Here is a 17,956-nt window from a genome sequence, read left to right on the forward strand (position 1 = left end):
TTTAGTAATAGCGTCTATGTCTTATTACAGAAACTATATTCCATTAGTTTCTCAAGGGGCCATGAGGCTTGGTTGCATTCACTGATGCTTTTTGGAAGTTTCTAACAGATAATTTTTGTTTTCCCTCCCTCCGTGGTGCTCCTTCAGCCTACAGAGAGCCCTACCTGTTTGTGACCCACTTCAATTCCCTTGAAGTGATTGAGATTCAGGCACGAGCTTCTCTAGGGTAAGTTGTTCTCTTCTCATTAGTCTGAACAGCACGTTCTGCAAGAACACGTGTAGTTCCCAGGAAAAGGGACAGTGTTGTCATTGTAAAGACTTTTTCCTGCGATTTTACCCAGAACTCCTGCACGAGCCCACTTGGAGATACCAAACCCACGGTATCTGGGGCCTGCAATTTCATCTGGAGCGATCTACTTGGCCTCCTCCTACCAAGACAAATTAAGGGTGATTTGCTGTAAGGGCAATCTCGTGAAGGAGACCAACAACGAGCAGCACCACCGAGGCTCTTCTGCTACACGCAGGTATGATGAAGTCCGTGTGGTGTGGTCCTTGCGCCCCTTGTGAGCAAACTTTGCTCCAGATGGCTTCCCCCCACCCCGAGATGTTGAATGCCCTTGTTCCATTCTTAGAGACACAGGCTGATGTTACCCAATTATTGTAATGCTGGAATGGAACAAGGAGTAGAGTCACTGACGTTTTAAAATCAAGGCAAAGAAACACTAACTCTGTAGGAAGATGTGGGTAATCTCCACAAATGCTTTGTGATCTTCAGCTCTTCTACTTCTATCTTGTGATTTAGCTGTGACTTCAAAGCTTGGTGAGCTTAGATGCTGTTGCCAGGCCACTAAACATCACCTGACTGTAACAATCTCTAAAGCCCCTTTCTCTTCAATAATGAGGCTGCCTTGGGGAGGCAGTGTTGAGAGCCTGTGATACTTGAGACAGGTGAATAAATATGGGGGTTGATAGTGCCCCTGTGCATTGGAAATGGAGACAAAGAGGCTTGTAGCTCATCCTGACCCGGAGCTACTGAAAATTTTGTACATGAAAAGGCATATATTGCATTTTAGTGTACTTTAACATGGAAAAATATACAGATTACAAACATGAAAATGTGTACTTTTGTGGCCTGTTACATAGCCATGACTTACATTAGCACCTCATTAAGGCACTTTACTAGTGTTGCTAATCAGCTGTCCAAATATCTTGGGACTTCTCATCTTGGCTCAGGGAGGTCTGATGTTTTTTCAGCTCACCACTGCTGGGTGTTTGGGGGAAGTTACATTTTTGCTAAAAGAAAATGTAACGTGAGGTTTTTGTCGCTCAGCTGTTCGCGTCCATTATTTTTGAATGACAGCAGCCCTAACAAGAGAGGTCCGCCCACATACAACGAGCACATAACCAAGCGGGTAGCGTCAAGCCCAGGACCACCGGAAGGTCCCAGCCACCCTCGAGAGCCAAGCACGCCGCACCGGTACCGCGAGGGAAGGACAGAGCTGCGCAGGGACAAGTCACCTGGGCGACCGCTGGAGAGGGAGAAATCTCCAGGCCGGCTTCTGAGCACCCGCAGAGAAAGGTCCCCTGGCAGACTGTTCGACGAGAGCAGCCGAGGACGACTGCCTGTGAGTGGTGCCAGAACTCCTCTTGCTCAAGTCAATAAGGTGAGTCAGGAGCCCCGAGCACTTTTCTGTTCTTGGAAAAAGGTGAGGAGTGCAGAAGGGCTGACGGTGCTGTAAAGTACAAGAGTAAATCAAATCTCATCCCCCTCAACTTCTGTTAAAGAGAGCAGGCACAGTGTAACTCGGTGGTCCTGTGAACACCTTGCCCTGTGCTCTAGTTTTGTAACTACAGAAGCAGATGGACTCTGAACAGGCTAAAGTCCTGAAAGCTGAAAGCAAAGGTGCATTTACCAACAGAAATCAAGTTATTGAGGACTCAAAGGGGACAATGTCTGGAGCCTGCTGTGTTCAGAGTGCTGCTGATAGTACTTGCCTTTGTTGGTGGCTCATTCTGGCACCGAGAAGCCAGCAGCGCGCAGCTCGCACACCACAGCAGCAGGAGTTAGGTGATGTGCTGCTGCTGGCACCTCTGCATGCGTGAGAAAAATACCTGTGACTTGTAACTGTCACTTTATTCCCCTGCCAGGTCTGGGACCAGTCTTCAGTGTAAGTCTCAGCTACACAAAGTTACTCATCTTGACCTGCAGGAAAAAAAAGGAAATATACTGAGTATATGCACTCCATATATCTGCTGCCCAGTTACCACCACAGCACTCCTGGGCCAAAGCCGGCTCCGCATCGGGAGGCGTGATGCTTTTGAAGATTGTTCGCATCTCAGTTAATTTCTCTGCACTTTCCTGCACTCCTGTTTTTGCACTTTGTACTACTGTTACTCTTTCAAGCAGTTCATGGACTTTTTGTATTCACTTTAGTCCCTAGTAGTTCATCAAGGAAATTAAACGGGACTGGAGTCCCACCCCAGGTCTTTAATGTGGTTAGCACCCCTTACCAGGTAATTGATCATAGTTCTGAGACATGGTGGGAATTCCTGATGGCCTGGAAACAGAAGGGCCAAGGTGAGCAAGGTTTTCAGTATATGCTCTACAGAACACAAGAAAAATTTCTTCTGATTAGTCTGTTCACCTGCCACTTCTGAAAGTTACTTTGTTCTTACTAAAATTGCTCTAGAGCAGCTCTGATGGGAAGGGAAGAACCCTGTGTTAACCAATCCCGTGTGCCCGGCCCCGAGACAAAGTGCTTTACCTATACGCTACTGGGGTGTCAGACTTTATCCAGGTCTTCTGCATGACAGTTCACTGCATGCTGCTGCACCATCACTGGCTGCTCTCTCCTTTTAGGTTGCTTTGCTGAGTAGTGTATTGTACCTCACTTGTAAATTAACTGAAACCTTTAGATTACGCTGCAAAAATAACTATTAATTACTCTGGAAATTTGGCAACGAAGAGTTAACAAGCCTTATTTTATGACAAGAATTACAGTCACACTTGTGTTCTGAACACGGTCCCTTCAGCAATGCTGCTGTGGTCACCCAGCCTGGGGTTCCGCAGCGGGAGGAGCAGCCCAGGGCCAGCTCTTCCCATGGTCTGTAACTTGTCGTACAATAGGAACCAAACGTCATGGCACAGGAGGATACTCACAATGAACAGCTTTAGCAGTTACAGAACGCACCTTCACCTTTGCTTCTGCGTATCTAACCATGAGCCATTTATTGCTGCTATTCTCTTTTGCTGTGAACACAAAGCAGAGAGCAAATGATTTTCAAAGCAGGTTTTGATCATTCAGTCTGCAATAGCAACATCCTAAGTGAACAACCATGTTCTTTACAACTGGAAAGAGCAAAACTGCATCCAGTCTTCCCTTGGCCACACTCATTAAACCTCTGCTAGTCCCTTGAAGCCCGTGCTAACCAGTTCTAGAAACCCAGGCAAATTCAAACGCCCTGTCAGTGTCCTTTGGCGAGTTCCATGGATATTGTATTCCGTTCTCTTGTCTGTTGGGTTCTTTTAGGTCAGATGATTTGGCAGGAAAGTTGCTGGAAGTTTTTGTCTCCTGGTCTGAATATTTTGAAAGGTCGCTGAGATCAGTCTTTAAATCTTTGCATCTCACGGAAGATCTTCAAGCCCTCAGAAACGGGCCTGTTGATTCCGGAAAGTGTATATCTCGTGTCTTGTTCGTGAAATGCTTCCTGCTATAGAAATAGCTCAAAGGACTGTACATATTTACAAGAAACTTTATATTCGTAACAAAAGGGAATTGACTTGGTTTCTACTTTTTTATTGTAAAGCGTGTGTTTTTCAACACTAGTGTTTTGGCTTGGGGTGGCTGTGGCAGCCACCTGCAGATAGCGGAGGGGCCTCGGCTCAGTCCTCCTTGCTCCCATGAACAATTTTAACATTAAATTGCAATTGAAGCTTATTAGCGTAAATGAGGTTTTAGGTCTCTAGAAATCCAAGAGTTTTCTTCATTACCTTTTTATTGTTGACAAGGGAGGGAACCAGAGGGACAGTTCAAAGCTCCACCTGGAAGGTATTGAACTTTGTTGTCGAACAATAACCAAATAAAAACAAATAACTATCTTGACTGGCATGGTGAAATGAACCCTTCCTTCTCCATAGAGAACACTGAGCCATCCCACCATTGCACCCAGCATTAGAGGCTGTGTAATCTATAGGTGTCAGAGCTTACCAAAGAGCTAACCTAGACAATATTTAGCATCTTAATAGTTGTTATTCCCTGAACAAGTAGCATAAGTGGCTTCACAAAAACAAATCATGTTCATATGAACCAAAACAGGTACATTTGTCCAAATAGTTTACTATAGCAGCAGTCAGCTGCAAACACCTACAGCGAAATTCTGCCCTCATCTACTTAACGAGTGGTACGGGTAGAGGTAAAACACGTGTGAGTAAACGGGAAAACAATCTCGCCCTGGTAAATGACCCACACATCTTGAGCTGGAAAAAAACCATCTTAATTAACAATAGTGTGATCTAATGACAGGTTTGGGATTTGTCCCAGCAGTGTACCGGTAGCAAAGCGGACGGAGATAGTTCCTCATCCCACTGCTGTAATATGCTGGTGCTTTAAGGCCTAATCGCTGCAACTTAAACAAAAAAAAACAAAAAAGACCAAAAAAAAAAGGAAAAAAGAAAAAAGCAAGAAAAAACATTCACCAATCAAGTCAGATTGAGTACAACCTGCAGAGTAACTGTACATCTTAACTTATACCTGCTGGGAAAACTTGCTAGATCAGACTTAAATGTAAATACATCTATTTTTAACTGAACCAGTTTTTACAGGGTCTGAAGTATTCTTTCACAGGAAGAGGTTTTTAATATTCACACTGCTGCCTACAGTAACTTAATTTGTCCTCCTACTGTTCAGTGTTTTTGGTTTTGTGCACATACCCACTCCCCTGCCCCCAGTCGAGGCCTCGGTGGAGGGTGTGTGGGTGGGTTACTAATAGCTCCTCTTACATTCTGGTCTACATGACATTCTTCATGAAACTGCTCTACATAAAACCCAAGCTGCTTGATTTATCTATTGTGCCTACTATCTGATGTATATGATGAAATGCTAACTTGTTAAATGTTCCTTTATTTCTATTTTACTGTGCACAAAGAATACTTATTTAAAGCTCATTGTTGCAGTCCTATGATGCATGATCAGAATTGTAACAAAACTAAAATAATCCAGAAACTGGTGGAGTAAAAAAAATAATTATTTATCGAGCCTTTTGATTACCAAGAACCCCGCACAATCCACTGTCAGCTTGACCACCTCACGCTGTGCTCAAATACAGGGGGTCGGGGAGGGCAGGGAGCTCTTCTTTCTGCCATAGACACAGAATGGAACGGCTTACTCAAGAGTCCCCAAAATGACTGTAACGAAAGTCTCTGCATCTACCTTAAAAATGTGCTCTCCTAGCAACAGCCAAGAATAAACATAACAGCACAGACTGTGAGATGTGGGTGGGGAATGTAAGTGAGCTAATAAATCCAGCTCTTGATCTAGCATTTGCCTTTGGAGGGATTTGATTCATCCCATTACAATAAGGGAACACAGTGTGATTAATCTAATTCATTCACCTGTCACACAGAAAACAACCTAACAAAAAGACCCAAAAAGCGCCCCCCCCGCCCCACAGCAAAAGCAAAACAACTGGCTTACCTCTTCATCCATCCGCTCCCCGCCCCGCTGGGAGCCAGCGCTCCTGCGGTTGCTGCTGCTGAGGAGAAAGGGGTGTGGGGCTGGGGGCTGCTCACCTGGGGGAGGCTGGGGCTCCCGAGATGGTGCCAGGAATGCCATGGTCACCCGGCCCACAGGCAGCTGCGCTCACCCAGCAAGCACGGAAAGGGGGAGCTGATCAGGAATAGTCCCCCGAGGAGCCCTCAGGGCTGTGTGGGGCTCTGGCAGGTCACAGCCTGTGCCCTCACCCTGACTTCTGGGGCACACAAAGAGCTTTTTTGGGGCTGCACACGATGTACCAAGGGCAAGTGAAAAAAAAATCAAACCACAACCAACCAATACCAAACCCAACCAAAACCAACAACCAACCTTTCTATAAAATATTTGGGTTTGCCCTGTGGTTCCACCATACCAACACTGATGAAAAGCCTGGAGTGAGTCACACAAGTACATAATTGAGAAAAAAATCCACAAAGCTTAGCAAGAACTAATGAGACCAAGTCTGTAAGTCTCGCACACACTCACCTTCCTTTCTGTTCTCCATTTCTCAAAGTTTCTGCTGCTTTGGTCTTTGACATGTGAAAAATTTGTTTTGCAACTGAAGAAAATAACAAACCAAACTTACTCAGCTACCTCTAAGCTCCTCTTTTCTGGCAAAAAAAATAATTCTAGATCATTCAAATAAGAAACTTGTGGTATCATTTCCCCGCCGGCACTAAAAGCATTTAAGAGGGCTCACTGCACAACATCTGTCTGCCAGTACCTTCTCACATCTACATTTCTTTGAACACAGTTGAAAAATTACAACACTTGTCCCTCCTGCTGACATGTATCTGACCAAACCGACCCAGGTTTACATAAATGCCCTCACGCAGTTCGCTTCCACTGCATTTAACCCACACCTGGCGCCCTGCGGCGCACAATCCAGCCCCAGGAGCAGACGTGGGAGCTGGCGCCCCCTTGCTGACCCTGCTATGGGAGGAAAAGCCCTCATTTAACATCATTGTTTAATACTATTGAAGCACCAGATTTCTCTGTGGCAGGGAACTGACAAAGGATGGTTGTGGTCACACGTTTATCTACCAGCATATACTTCTGCATTTAAACTTCTGAGTGTTTTGACTGAGTTCACATTTCAACAAAAGGCAAACACGTTATATTCATTAACTGTTCCAACCTGCTCTTCCTTCTCTGCTATCGATGCATCTTTGTCACCACCCTGACACAACCAGCTCAAACTAAAAAGAACCTGCACCTCCCCTGGCAAAGCACAGAGGTGTGAGCACCAACCAGCCCAACCACAGCCTCCCCCCTGACCTCCCACACGTCACTTTGCCGGAGCTCATAAATCGGACAGGGGGGTGCACAGCCTAATCCAATGCCACACATGTGCCTGTGACACCACAAGTCACATCCAACCCACGATCACGCACTGCCAAGGAGAAAGGCTTGGGAAAACAAAAGGGTTGCTGGAACAAAGAGGCTGACGGAGGCTTAAGGCCAATACCAGGCTTTTCAGCCTCATGAACTGACCACTGGAGCTTGTTCTTCCTGTAAACTTTACATCACAAGCACACACTAACACCTCCCTCATCTTCTTTACTAACCAGCTGCAAGCGGACAAAGTGTTTCAAGCTGCATCTATGGATAAAAAACTTGCACAATCCACCGAGGCATAAAACAGCAATCAGGCAACCACAGGTTATAAAAAACTAACGACTCAAGGAAGCTGAGGTAACCAAAGAGGGGAGGATAATAACAAAACAAGTCACCCACTTTTCTTGAAAATGTTTTATTTGTTTCTGAAGAGGCTGAAAACAAAAGCAATTCCATGTTTCAGAATACCAAATACTATCCGTAGCACAGGACGAAGAAAGAGTTTTCAGAGAAAACCATTGCACTAGACCCAGATCTACGGAGCTGCTCAGAATATTGCAACAAGGCTGGTGACCAGATCCGAGGGTGGCAAAGCACCCTTCTGCTGGGCTGGTTCACTGAACTGTGCAGCTCCTGTCCCCACTCAGACCCTGCACTGTTTGTGCAGTGTCCTCTTGCCCACAGTGGGACGGGGGTGGTGATCATTGGCACAGTCACTGGCACTCTCAGGCACCAAAAACCAAACAGCAGGAAGGACCCGGCAGGTCCTTTCCTGCGCCGGTTCCTCCCGGGCAGGCCCGAGGCACACTGGCAAGCGGTTTTGCATTAACGTTGCGTTTGGTTTGGGATAAAACAGGCTGTCAGTACCAAGTACAGGCAACCTGGCATTACTATAATCACTTAGAAAATATAAACATGATAAAAAGTTGCAGAGATCCCTGCAGCCCTGGCTGCAGAAGCACCAGGGGTTTCACAGCCCTGGGCACAGAGGGCACAGCACTGCTGCATCCAGCATCCTGCAACTGCTCACACCGAGGGGCAAGTTTGGCCACTGGATACAGGGGACTTGGCATCACCCCCAGGCTGTCACTGAAGAACTAACCTCTAAACTGCACACACCGACTGCCTTACAGCTAACCTGTCCCAGCTTAACGGTGTCCTTACGAGTGACAGCAAGAAAAAATGGTTTCAAAAAGCAGATTACTGCAAGACACATTTATGATATACAGAAAAATCCAGCCATTAAAAACAATTGTCTTCACCAGAGATTCCACAGGGGAAAAGTTGTATTTCAGTTCTCATGAAGAGAAAAACTACAGAGCTATTCACAGTAGCAACAGTGAACCCCAGTCTACCGTAAAATAACAATGATCTTGTACTTGATTGTGTCACTAATTTTTGCCTAGAAAGGCTGCTACAAGAAGATCATCAATATTTACACCTATTTCAGCCATGCAAGTTTAGAACTTACTGCTGAAATAATTGTGTGTTTAACAAGTTATGAAAGCAGTAATGGGCTTGCTTTCACTGAGTCTTGAGCTCAAATAAGATTCCACAAGAATCCTGAATTTTCTAGACTTTAGGCTGGCTTATTTCTTTCTGACAGTCTGCCTCACTGCTAAAGGCCTTTAACCTGTTGCTGCCTTCACGTTTTTCAGCCTAATTAAACTGGTGGGTTTTTAACTGAGCTGGTGATGGGCACTGACACCTTTGCCGTCTGTCTAGTTGCCACAAAGCTGCCATCTCCAAGAACTTCCAAGGTGGGACTGGGAAAAAAAGGCAAATATAGGAGAACTTGGAAGTCTCAGAAACAATATGAATTCAGAGTTCATTTGCTACAGCACAGAGCAGGAATATGTTTGGTTAAGAGAAGAAGTTCTAAGACTGCACTGGCCCAGAACAACTGGTCACAAACTACTATGATGTTCATATTGGCTTGTACAGCAAAGTAGTCACGTATTTCTTCTTGTAACGATGTGTAGCGCTAAGCACCATCACGCCATCCTACAGGAGATGGAAAACAAGTGAGAAATATAATCATCTAAAAGCTGCAAGTGTGAAGAATGTGCCCTGGCCTCTCACCTTGATAGAAAGCGCGTAGAGGTGGTTCAACATGACATGGTTGGGTTCAGGGAGCAGAGCAGGATCGCACTGGAGAAAAGATAAAGTGAGACAGTGTGAAAATCCAACAACTCACAGTTTACTCATCACAGCTGATGGGTGATAAACACTGTCTGTAGCCCTACCCTCAAATAAATCACACTGCTGCTTACGCTGAGTCCACCAAGAAACACAAAGTTTCAGAACAATCCAAGACCCCCCCAGGGTGAAACCCTCCGCATCCTCACTGCAATTGTGAGACAGACTTAAATTATTGGTCATGTGCTTTTGACATCTAAGCAGTGTTGCAGTGGGAAGGTCAGGGTTTCTGGGAGTAAAATACCAATCTAGCTTTCTTTTCAATTTTGAAGACAGTCAAGTAGAAAAATAAATTTACTTCAGATGCATCCATCCGGACACACATAACAAGGAATTTACCAACATAGCAACTATTCTGAAGTTTTTCCTTGCCTGTCCTCTGTCTGTACCCAGATTTTTTCCCCATCTATTCACACCCTCAAGGCCATTATTCAACCAAACAAGCTAATGTACTCACAGAAATGCCTGTGTCCTTATTCAGGATGACCTGCAGCAGGTGGGGAGGCAGAATAGGTGGTGATTTAAAGCGTTCCTCTGCCTTACAGACATAGGGCTCCTGGTGGTACGGTCCTGGGGGTGAACTTGACAACTCTGCCAGAGAGATGTTGAATATTTATTCTTCAATAGTCTGTAAGGTTATCTGCTCTTTATAGGTACAGTTTTACTGGTACTCCACGTCAATTTTCACATCCAGGAACACGCAGCCCAAAGAAATCAATGGCATGTAAATAGAAGAGCTGCAGCAGATGATGCAGACAGCGATCAATACCCAAGAAGAGATTTAATATGTCTGGAGCCTGACTTAAGACTAGCTGTAAAGATATGGGAGGTGGCATCCTGAGGGCCCTACTGCACTCCAGAACGTCACTGTCAGCTCTGGCCAGCCCTTCTCCAGCGAACACCTAACAGCAAACATTGCTCCACAATGTCACTGCCAAGGGAAGCACTAAAAACGTGGTACGCACATGTAAAAGAAGCTATTATTCCCAGGCAGTGACAAGGCAATAGAAAGAGCTCTTCAGAGTCTAAAGCAATTAAGGAAAGGTTGTTACAGCACGTAGCGAGGAGGCATCTACTTGAATCTCCTCCTGGCTTCTTGCACTGTCCAAGCCTCACAAATCACACTCTTTCTCCAAAAAGGCTTTGTCCAGGGGAAAGTTCCACACAGCAAAACCCAACCAAACACCCCCGCTGCCTCAGATGCAAAGGATGGGTCTTCTGAAGGAGATACTATGTTAATCAGTGTTTCCAGCCCTACAGAGGTCAAGAAAAAGCAGTTGGCAAGGCTGGTATCAGAGATGACTTAAGCAAAACCAGCATTTTCCTATTATTCTAAGATATAGATAATGTATACTAAACTGTGAAGATATGATATATTCCTAAGTCTGTGTCAGCACTACTAAAATGCACCTAATTTCTACCTCTTAATGTGCAACTCCTGACCTCCTTGGCCCAGCTCCTTAGCAGAGGAAGATGGAATTGGGAGCAATATAGGCTGTCCACATTGGTTTGATGTTGTAAGGTAGGGATTGATGCATCACTGAGTGTGCTAGAAACAGCCATTTCCATCACACAGGCAACCAAACAGCAATTAAGCAGCCATGACTTCCTCCTAATCAGATCTGCAGTGACACGTGTTGCTCTGTCAGAGGTGTCCTCCTTTACACATTTCACATTCTTCCATTGTGCATTTGTGATTCCTGCACACGTCCCCAGGGCGTGACAAAGCTGGAGATTAATCTATACTGGAATTTTAACTTTGCATAAAAATGAAGACTAAATTTTTAACAGCTCTAAAAAGTGCGATACAAAATTACCAGTAAGTTCATACCAGACATGTCAGAACATTTTTGGGAGTCCACCATCAAAGCATCGAATACTTCAAAGTCAGTTTTCTTCACCTGGATGATGTTGTTGACGGTACCTAGCTGGCTGGTTACTACCGGCTGGGAAGAAACAAGGTACAAAAGTCAGAATAAAAAACCTTCCAGGACTATCAGATTCTCAAAACTACACAATCAGCATTACCGAGAATGAGATATATTACTTTTAAAATAGGCTAGTACCAAAGAGCTCACCATTGTACAGTTAGTGTTAGGTTAAGAGCAAGTGAAGGGTTTAGGACTGGGGGATGCATGTCAGTTGAACCTGCCAGGTCCACAACACTCAATAAATTCTTGGGCTGTAGCTAAGGCTAAGGAGCTAAGCTTTACCGCTAGCTTCTACAAGGCTTTCAGAGCCAGGCTAAGATCTGCATGGCCTGATGTAGGACAGAGTAGGGTTAGTATTACTAGTTTACTACTAAAGCTAAGACTGGAGTCCAAGGCAGAGGGTTCAATGAGCTCCACTTACTGCAAGGTAAATTCTGCAAGGTTTGCCAAGACAGCAAGAAAACTGGAACCAGCAGCCGTGAATGGTGCTGAAGCAGGTAGGGACTGCTGGACGGACTAGTGTTAAAGCTCATTTAATAGCAGAGGTGGAAAAAAAAAAGGTCTGGTAGATTTTGGCACAATTACTGGCCTATGAAAACATCTACAGCAGTGATAGCAACATTCTGGCACTGACAGCAAGTACACCAGAGGGAGATTTGGGCTGTCAGCAATATTATGGTGCTTTAAGAGACAGTTTGGCACTAGACAAGAAAAGCTCATCTTTTATAAACCAACGCCTTGTCCTTGTCACCTGTTTGTTACAAAATCTCCTGTCCTTTGAGGCCACCAGTCTGATGCCACCACCTAGGACAGCTGGGATCAGAAATCTCTCTCTCACCAGCTTGAACAGGCAGTTTCTATTGTTAACCCAGAAATACCTGCTCTCTGAAAAAGCCACCTATTGGCAGAGAAACCAGCAGGCTTCTCATCTTCAGACACTTCAATGAACACAAACGGCGAGGCAAAGAAAACGTTACCTCTGAAGGATCGTGTGTCCACTGCCCGTCCACAAAGAACTTGTACTGGTGCTCTCCCTCTGGCAGGTCGAGGATTGCGACAAAGTTATTGTGACTGGAATTCAAGACAAACAATCAGCCCTGAAATATTCTGAAAAGTACATTGATCTATAAACTGCAACAAACACTGTGATACAGTTTAGTTTAAATAAAATACCTACTCAGGTACAGAAATAAGCAGAGCTCCAGAGCCCTCTTGGTACCTTAACACAGGTTTGTTCTCTCACTCATGTAGTTTACCAGCAGGTATCCCAGGCTCAGAGTTTCCTAAGCAGAATCTGCACCCTTGGAGCTGGGCAAAATCCAACGATGTGGCAAGAAAGTACATGTGCCATCAGAGACACTGTGCTTAAAACCAGCTGCACTGTACATGCCCCAACTCTATGCCAGGCAGCAGACTGCACAACAAGGATTGTTTCAGGTCATTCCTGCATGGTGCCTAGTGAAGAAATCACTCCTTCAAAAGTAACACACAGCTCAGTGTTCACCCTCTGCCATCTGAGAATCAAAAAGATTCTCATCAAGGGCTTGAGAAAAGAAGCAGGGAAGTGGTAAATCCAAGCACAACACCAATCTATCAGCTGACCACCTTTATCACTGCACTAAGCGTTCCCAGTCCATAGGAAAACCACCGATACAGCAGCAGCCATTTATTACCTCCTTGTCAGAGGAATTTTACTCCAGTTGTTGAAAGACCCAGATAAATAAACTTCTTTTCCTCCTCCAGTCCAGCGAAAGACTGTTGGTCGAGCTTGAGTGGGGGTTTTATCGTTCACTTCCAGATCTTGTTGCCAAGCTAGGAATTCTTCTTTCTCCAGCGGAGCCTACAAGCACAATGTCTTAATCAAAAGAAATTCTTTCCTGGCAGACTTAGACAACCTGTATTTTACTGAACACGTTTGTTTTACTTGGCATGATTTGCTAATGTACAAATCTACAAGTAGGTTATGTCAGATAGAGACTGGAAACCCTGTGTTTGTAGACACTGTTCACAAATTCATTTGCACAGATTCTGCAAAGATGTTAAAGCCTTTCAAATTTGCTGAAGGCAAAATAATCCCCCTTCCTCCAGCCTAAATTAGGTTAAAAATAAATGGCTTGAGCTTACAAGAGTTTTCAAAATACGCAGGTACAAGAAAAGGAAGAAGAATAATTAAGAAGAAATACCCTTAAGAAGCATTTAAATTGTATGTACACCGTAGGCACAAAATTTGCAGTTGGCATAAAGATTATGAGTTATGTATAGGAAACAGCTCTGTCCAACAGTCAAAATCTAAGCATAGTTTTGCATTAGATATTCTTATGAAATGTGACACACAGCAAGATGTTTCTAACAATCCATCTAAAACTGAGCAAAAATCCAGTTAACAGATCTTTTAGTATGGAAAATAATAGATAAAATGTCACGGATGACTGCAAAAGCATTAAGGACCTGAAGGAACCTGGGACACTGTACCTACAACTAGGGAAGAGCTTTCAGCCTGTTACATTTTAATTTTTCTACAATTAATTATTGCTGGAAACCACAACATTACACTCATGTCTGCTTGAACAATCTCTCCTTTTGTGTGTATGCTCAATGACAGAATTAAGGAAGGCTCCTAAGAGCACCACAGTGGGACAGCATCCCCAAGCCCTAGTGTTACAAGACAAGAACAAACCAGCCATACTTTCATTTCCTCGGGGTGGAACAAGTCCGCATCTTCAGGACTGTCCATTAAAATTTTTGGTCTATCCCCCTCTTTCGTACTGATGGCTCCTCCTGAGCTGTCACCTCGGGAGGCCTTATGGCCATGACGCTCCAGTCCAGCTCGCTCGCTGCTTGTATTTCCCATCTTTAAGGACCTAAAAGAGCAGGAAAAGCCAGATCAGTACAGGTACTTTGGAAGCCAGAACAGCAGCAGGCAGGAAAGCAGGCTCATCAGTAGACCTGGGCTCTGTTTATGCACTGGAGAATCTAAGAAACTTGATTAACCCCAAACACTAGTATCTTCAGATTGTATCACACTCAGAAAAAGACACTAAATGACAACTTTTAGCTGCTCTTAATAGTATGCTACAGTTCAACACTCTAGCATTTCTGCAAAATCAGCCACTCTAAAAGTTGTCCAAACAGGTACCTGTGACTGCAGCACACTAGTATTGTCATTCCAAGCTAAGTGCCTGTTCTTCTGTCTTCTCAATACCTATGTGTATAGTGTTCCATATCGGCTGAAACTTCAGTAAAACTTTCTATCAGAATGCTTCACAAACAGCCTACTGCACAGGACAAACAGCTGCTCCAGGGGAGGCTTCTCCAGCCTCTGCTTTTCTCTGGGAGAGGCGGTGCAAGGAACACAGCACTTCTCATGCCCCACAGCCTGTGCGGCCACATCCACGGGCAGAAGGGATGACTCTGGATGCACATGCCACATCTTGTCAGAAAAATGACCTACAGATGAAGAGCAGGAACAGAGAGGTGGCCAAAGGGGCCGTGTGGAGCTGTACAAACCGGGCCCTGCAGAGAACCCAGCAGGGTACACACACAGGTATGGGGTATTAGCCTGTTTCCTTTAAGCTCCAATTACAGTCGTTACCCAGCTTTCACCTGTACTGATCCCACTTCAGTCACAACCTGAAATCAGTCTCAGTGGGCATGGCTTAACTCAAACAACTACAAAAATAAATTAACTGGCACGGTAAAAAGTAAGCCTAAATGCAGACATTAGCTGGCTATGCGAAGTTGCAGCAGCTTTGAGCACTCTGTATCTTCTTTGAACGGTTCATTCTGTGAGATGCACTTTTGAGAAGACACGAATGAACCTGAATAGCCCCTGAGGTTCTCCCCAGCAAACGCACCTGTACATTTTACCGGCCGAGCCGATTCACGCCCCGCGGGCAGCCGGGCACTCCTGCCGCTGCCCCGCCCCGCCCAGGGCCCACCGGCAGCCGCTGCCGGCCCCCGAGCGCTGGCGGCAGACCCGGGCCTTGCAGCCCAGCGGCCCCGTAGCAACTGTCCCCATAGCAACCGCCAGGACCCTGTTCCCCCCACCCCACCCGGCCCGGCCAACTCACCTCCCGCCGGAGCGCTGGCCTTGCACCGCCCCCGAGCCGCTTCCGCTTCCGGCCGGGTGCCCGGGCTGCCGCCCCGGGGCGAACCCGAGCCCGACGCGTAGGTTCCGGGCCGGCCCCCGGTCCCAGCCAGGAGCGCGCACCGAGCGCTCCAGGGAGGCTCCCGCAGACCCCTGGAACTTGTCCCAGACCTGGTGAATATCGCTCTTAAACTGGTGCCGTAGGTATGAGGTCAGCAGTGACGTGCGAGGGCTCTTTACCTGCCCCTCAGAGCTCTTTTCTCCACCTGGCCACCACAAGGAGGTTCTGGATCTGCAGAAGTGCAGATGAGTGAGCACCAGAACACTGGAGCCAGGCAACAAATGCATTTCGCATCTACATGAAACCAGAGCAAGAGCCATCTGTGCGGATGCTGACAGTTCAGTGGTCAAGGCAGCTTGTGACGCCGCCAGCACATGGCGCTTTCCTCTGAGGAAGCACAAATGAAAATTTAAGTCCTTAACTGATAAATGCTTCCCAAATTAAATTACACTTCTATATTTCTCTAACATATTTTTCTAAGCATTTCCAATGACACTCATTTTACCCTTTGCGCTTCATCAGCTGTCACTGTCTTTCTTCCACTTTTCCAACACACAGAACTGCAGGTTCCCAGGTCAGCAGTTTTCTTGACAAGGAATTGTTTGTTTTCTTCTTAACCAATCGAAGCAACCTGCAAACAGACAGCAGGATTCCTTCAAAATGGAAGTGTATCCGTGTGGCATGCTGTTACGTTGTGGGAAGAATCCTGTGGGGATATACAGATTCCCCATGCCTAATCGCAAGTGCATGGCTGGCTCCTGCACTACGTTTTGAAGAACAGCTGCTCCGAGCTTCTCTTTCATGGGTAAATACCGTGGCATGGGACAGCCTGCCAGAGGGCTGCGAGGAGAATGCCTGTGGGCAGCTCTTCCCCAGCCCCTGCACAACAGCTACCCTGCTATAAAATGCAGCTGTTGTTATTCTGATATTTCACACAGCTTAACACTCCTGAATACTTTGTCTCCAAACCTAATTGTTTTGTTCTCCCCCCTTTTTTTTTTTGGGCCAGTGCCAATGCACACGCTTCTGTGTGTGGTTATGTCTGCAGAACTGTCTGCAGTGGAGGCTGGAGATACACGGTACCGTGTCTGGTCCATCACTTGCCCAGTAGGAGCATTGTGATGATCTGCACAACAGCCTGCCAGACCCATCGCGAGCAACAGTACCTACACTTTGGGGACCACGCTCACTTCTTTGCAATGGTTTGTGTTACTTCTAAGAACCACAGACAGGTGATCAGCTACAGGATAAAAACTGCTAACAGCTCATGAGGTTGTAGTAACTAATCCATGGTGGGTCAAAGCATTATTGTTTTGGTATTAAAGTTTTGGTATTAAAATGTGATGGTTCCTCCCTACGCGGTGATGAGCCATACACACATTGTGTGCTACACACCAAAACCCTTGGGAGACACTGGCCTGTGCACAGGACAGAGGCAATGGACACGGGCATCTCAACCTTCTGGTGGTAGGGATTCACTGTGGCTGCCTCCTCCCTCTTTTCCCCACAACACCTTCCTCTCCCACCTCGATTCTTGTCTTCCCTCACTATCAGTTGTGACAGATAAGTGTAGCACAGTCCTACAGCAATCACCCTGTAAGTCTTTCTGTGAGGCGCCTGGTCCCCATGAATTATGAGGGCTGGATGACATTACACCGTGAACAACGAGTCTTAGGTGGAGGACTTACCAGCGCTGCCCAATAAATCATCCCCTGCCTCCTCAGGGGCACGTCCGCGTGCGTGGTCCTCACATGCACTAGAGTATTGTTTTATCCTGTCAGCTTGAGTGGGAGCCCAATTCCCTTGCAGCTGTTAAAGCAGGAGATGCGGGAGCAAGAGATTAGCCAAAGACATGCCACAGGAGCCTGGCATTGCTCATCCACCCACTGATTTTATGGAACGCTGGAGTTTTGCTCCTCCCTTTAACAGCGTTGGTGACTTTTTGCTTCCTTCCCTTCTTGAAGGGCATAAAAATTCCCCTTTTTGCACTCCATCCAGGACCAGCGTCCACATTCCAAAGGAAGACTACAAAATACTGTTCTTCTCCTGCCCCTTTACGTACCTGTCTTAACCTTCTTTTTCTTACTGCCAGGTAAGGATGTAACAGATGGGGAGCTGGTTCACATTCTTCCATCAAGACCTCCATATGCGTCACAAATTAATTTCCTGGTTCCTGGTTAACTTCCCTAGTGAGAATGTCAGAGGTGTCATTTGCCATTAAAATAATTTATCATGACAACTCTCCCTAGTTTTCCAAATCACCGTATCTCTCAGGTGGGGGACACAGCAACAGGCCACTCAGGCCTAGCCCTCACTTAGTACTCCTGACAGTGGTACCAGAATAATTCAGATTCTTTTGTTCTGGTGTATTCAGGACCCTGCTTGTGTTCACTACCCACATTTCCATGGAACAAATACTCACCTTAAGTAAACAACAAATTTATACATCACAAAAACAAATACAAAATTCTGTATCAGCAATCACAGCAACTATGTGGATCCCCTAGGATTTATGTTTGTCTGCTCAGGAAGAAGTAGTAGTATCATGGAAATTGTATGGTGAATCATAACAGCAATATGAATCACAAAT

The 17,956-nt window shown here is 45.7% G+C and overlaps 2 protein-coding genes across 11 annotated transcripts in view; one reads left to right on the forward strand and one right to left on the reverse strand.

Annotated features, from left to right (window-relative positions):
• Positions 1 to 5,248, forward strand: part of CIT (citron rho-interacting serine/threonine kinase) — a 75,454-nt gene extending 70,206 nt beyond the window's left edge. For 5 of the 10 annotated variants that reach the window (XM_065033762.1, XM_065033766.1, XM_065033763.1 and 2 more), the window contains 4 exons: positions 148 to 226; positions 342 to 524; positions 1,331 to 1,664; positions 2,149 to 5,248. In XM_065033762.1, the coding sequence (XP_064889834.1) occupies positions 148 to 226; positions 342 to 524; positions 1,331 to 1,664; positions 2,149 to 2,172 (620 nt within the window). In that variant the 3' untranslated portion in view covers positions 2,173 to 5,248. The remainder of the gene's footprint in view (positions 1 to 147; positions 227 to 341; positions 525 to 1,330; positions 1,665 to 2,148) is intronic. The other 5 variants (XM_065033764.1, XM_065033769.1, XM_065033765.1 and 2 more) reach the window with 1 other exon arrangement.
• A 2,239-nt stretch (positions 5,249 to 7,487) lies between these two features.
• PRKAB1 (protein kinase AMP-activated non-catalytic subunit beta 1) lies at positions 7,488 to 15,497 on the reverse strand. The gene is made up of 8 exons (XM_065033782.1): positions 15,289 to 15,497; positions 13,905 to 14,079; positions 12,892 to 13,058; positions 12,196 to 12,289; positions 11,119 to 11,233; positions 9,745 to 9,878; positions 9,171 to 9,239; positions 7,488 to 9,092 (listed from the first exon to the last, which is right to left on the reverse strand). The coding sequence occupies exons 2-8, from the start codon at positions 14,067 to 14,069 to the stop codon at positions 9,015 to 9,017; spliced, it is 822 nt and encodes a 273-aa protein (XP_064889854.1). The 5' UTR covers positions 14,070 to 14,079; positions 15,289 to 15,497; the 3' UTR covers positions 7,488 to 9,014.
• Positions 15,498 to 17,956: the final 2,459 nt, after the last annotated feature.

This window comes from Columba livia, chromosome 17, assembly GCF_036013475.1.
Source record: "Columba livia isolate bColLiv1 breed racing homer chromosome 17, bColLiv1.pat.W.v2, whole genome shotgun sequence".
Lineage (NCBI taxonomy): Eukaryota > Metazoa > Chordata > Aves > Columbiformes > Columbidae > Columba > Columba livia.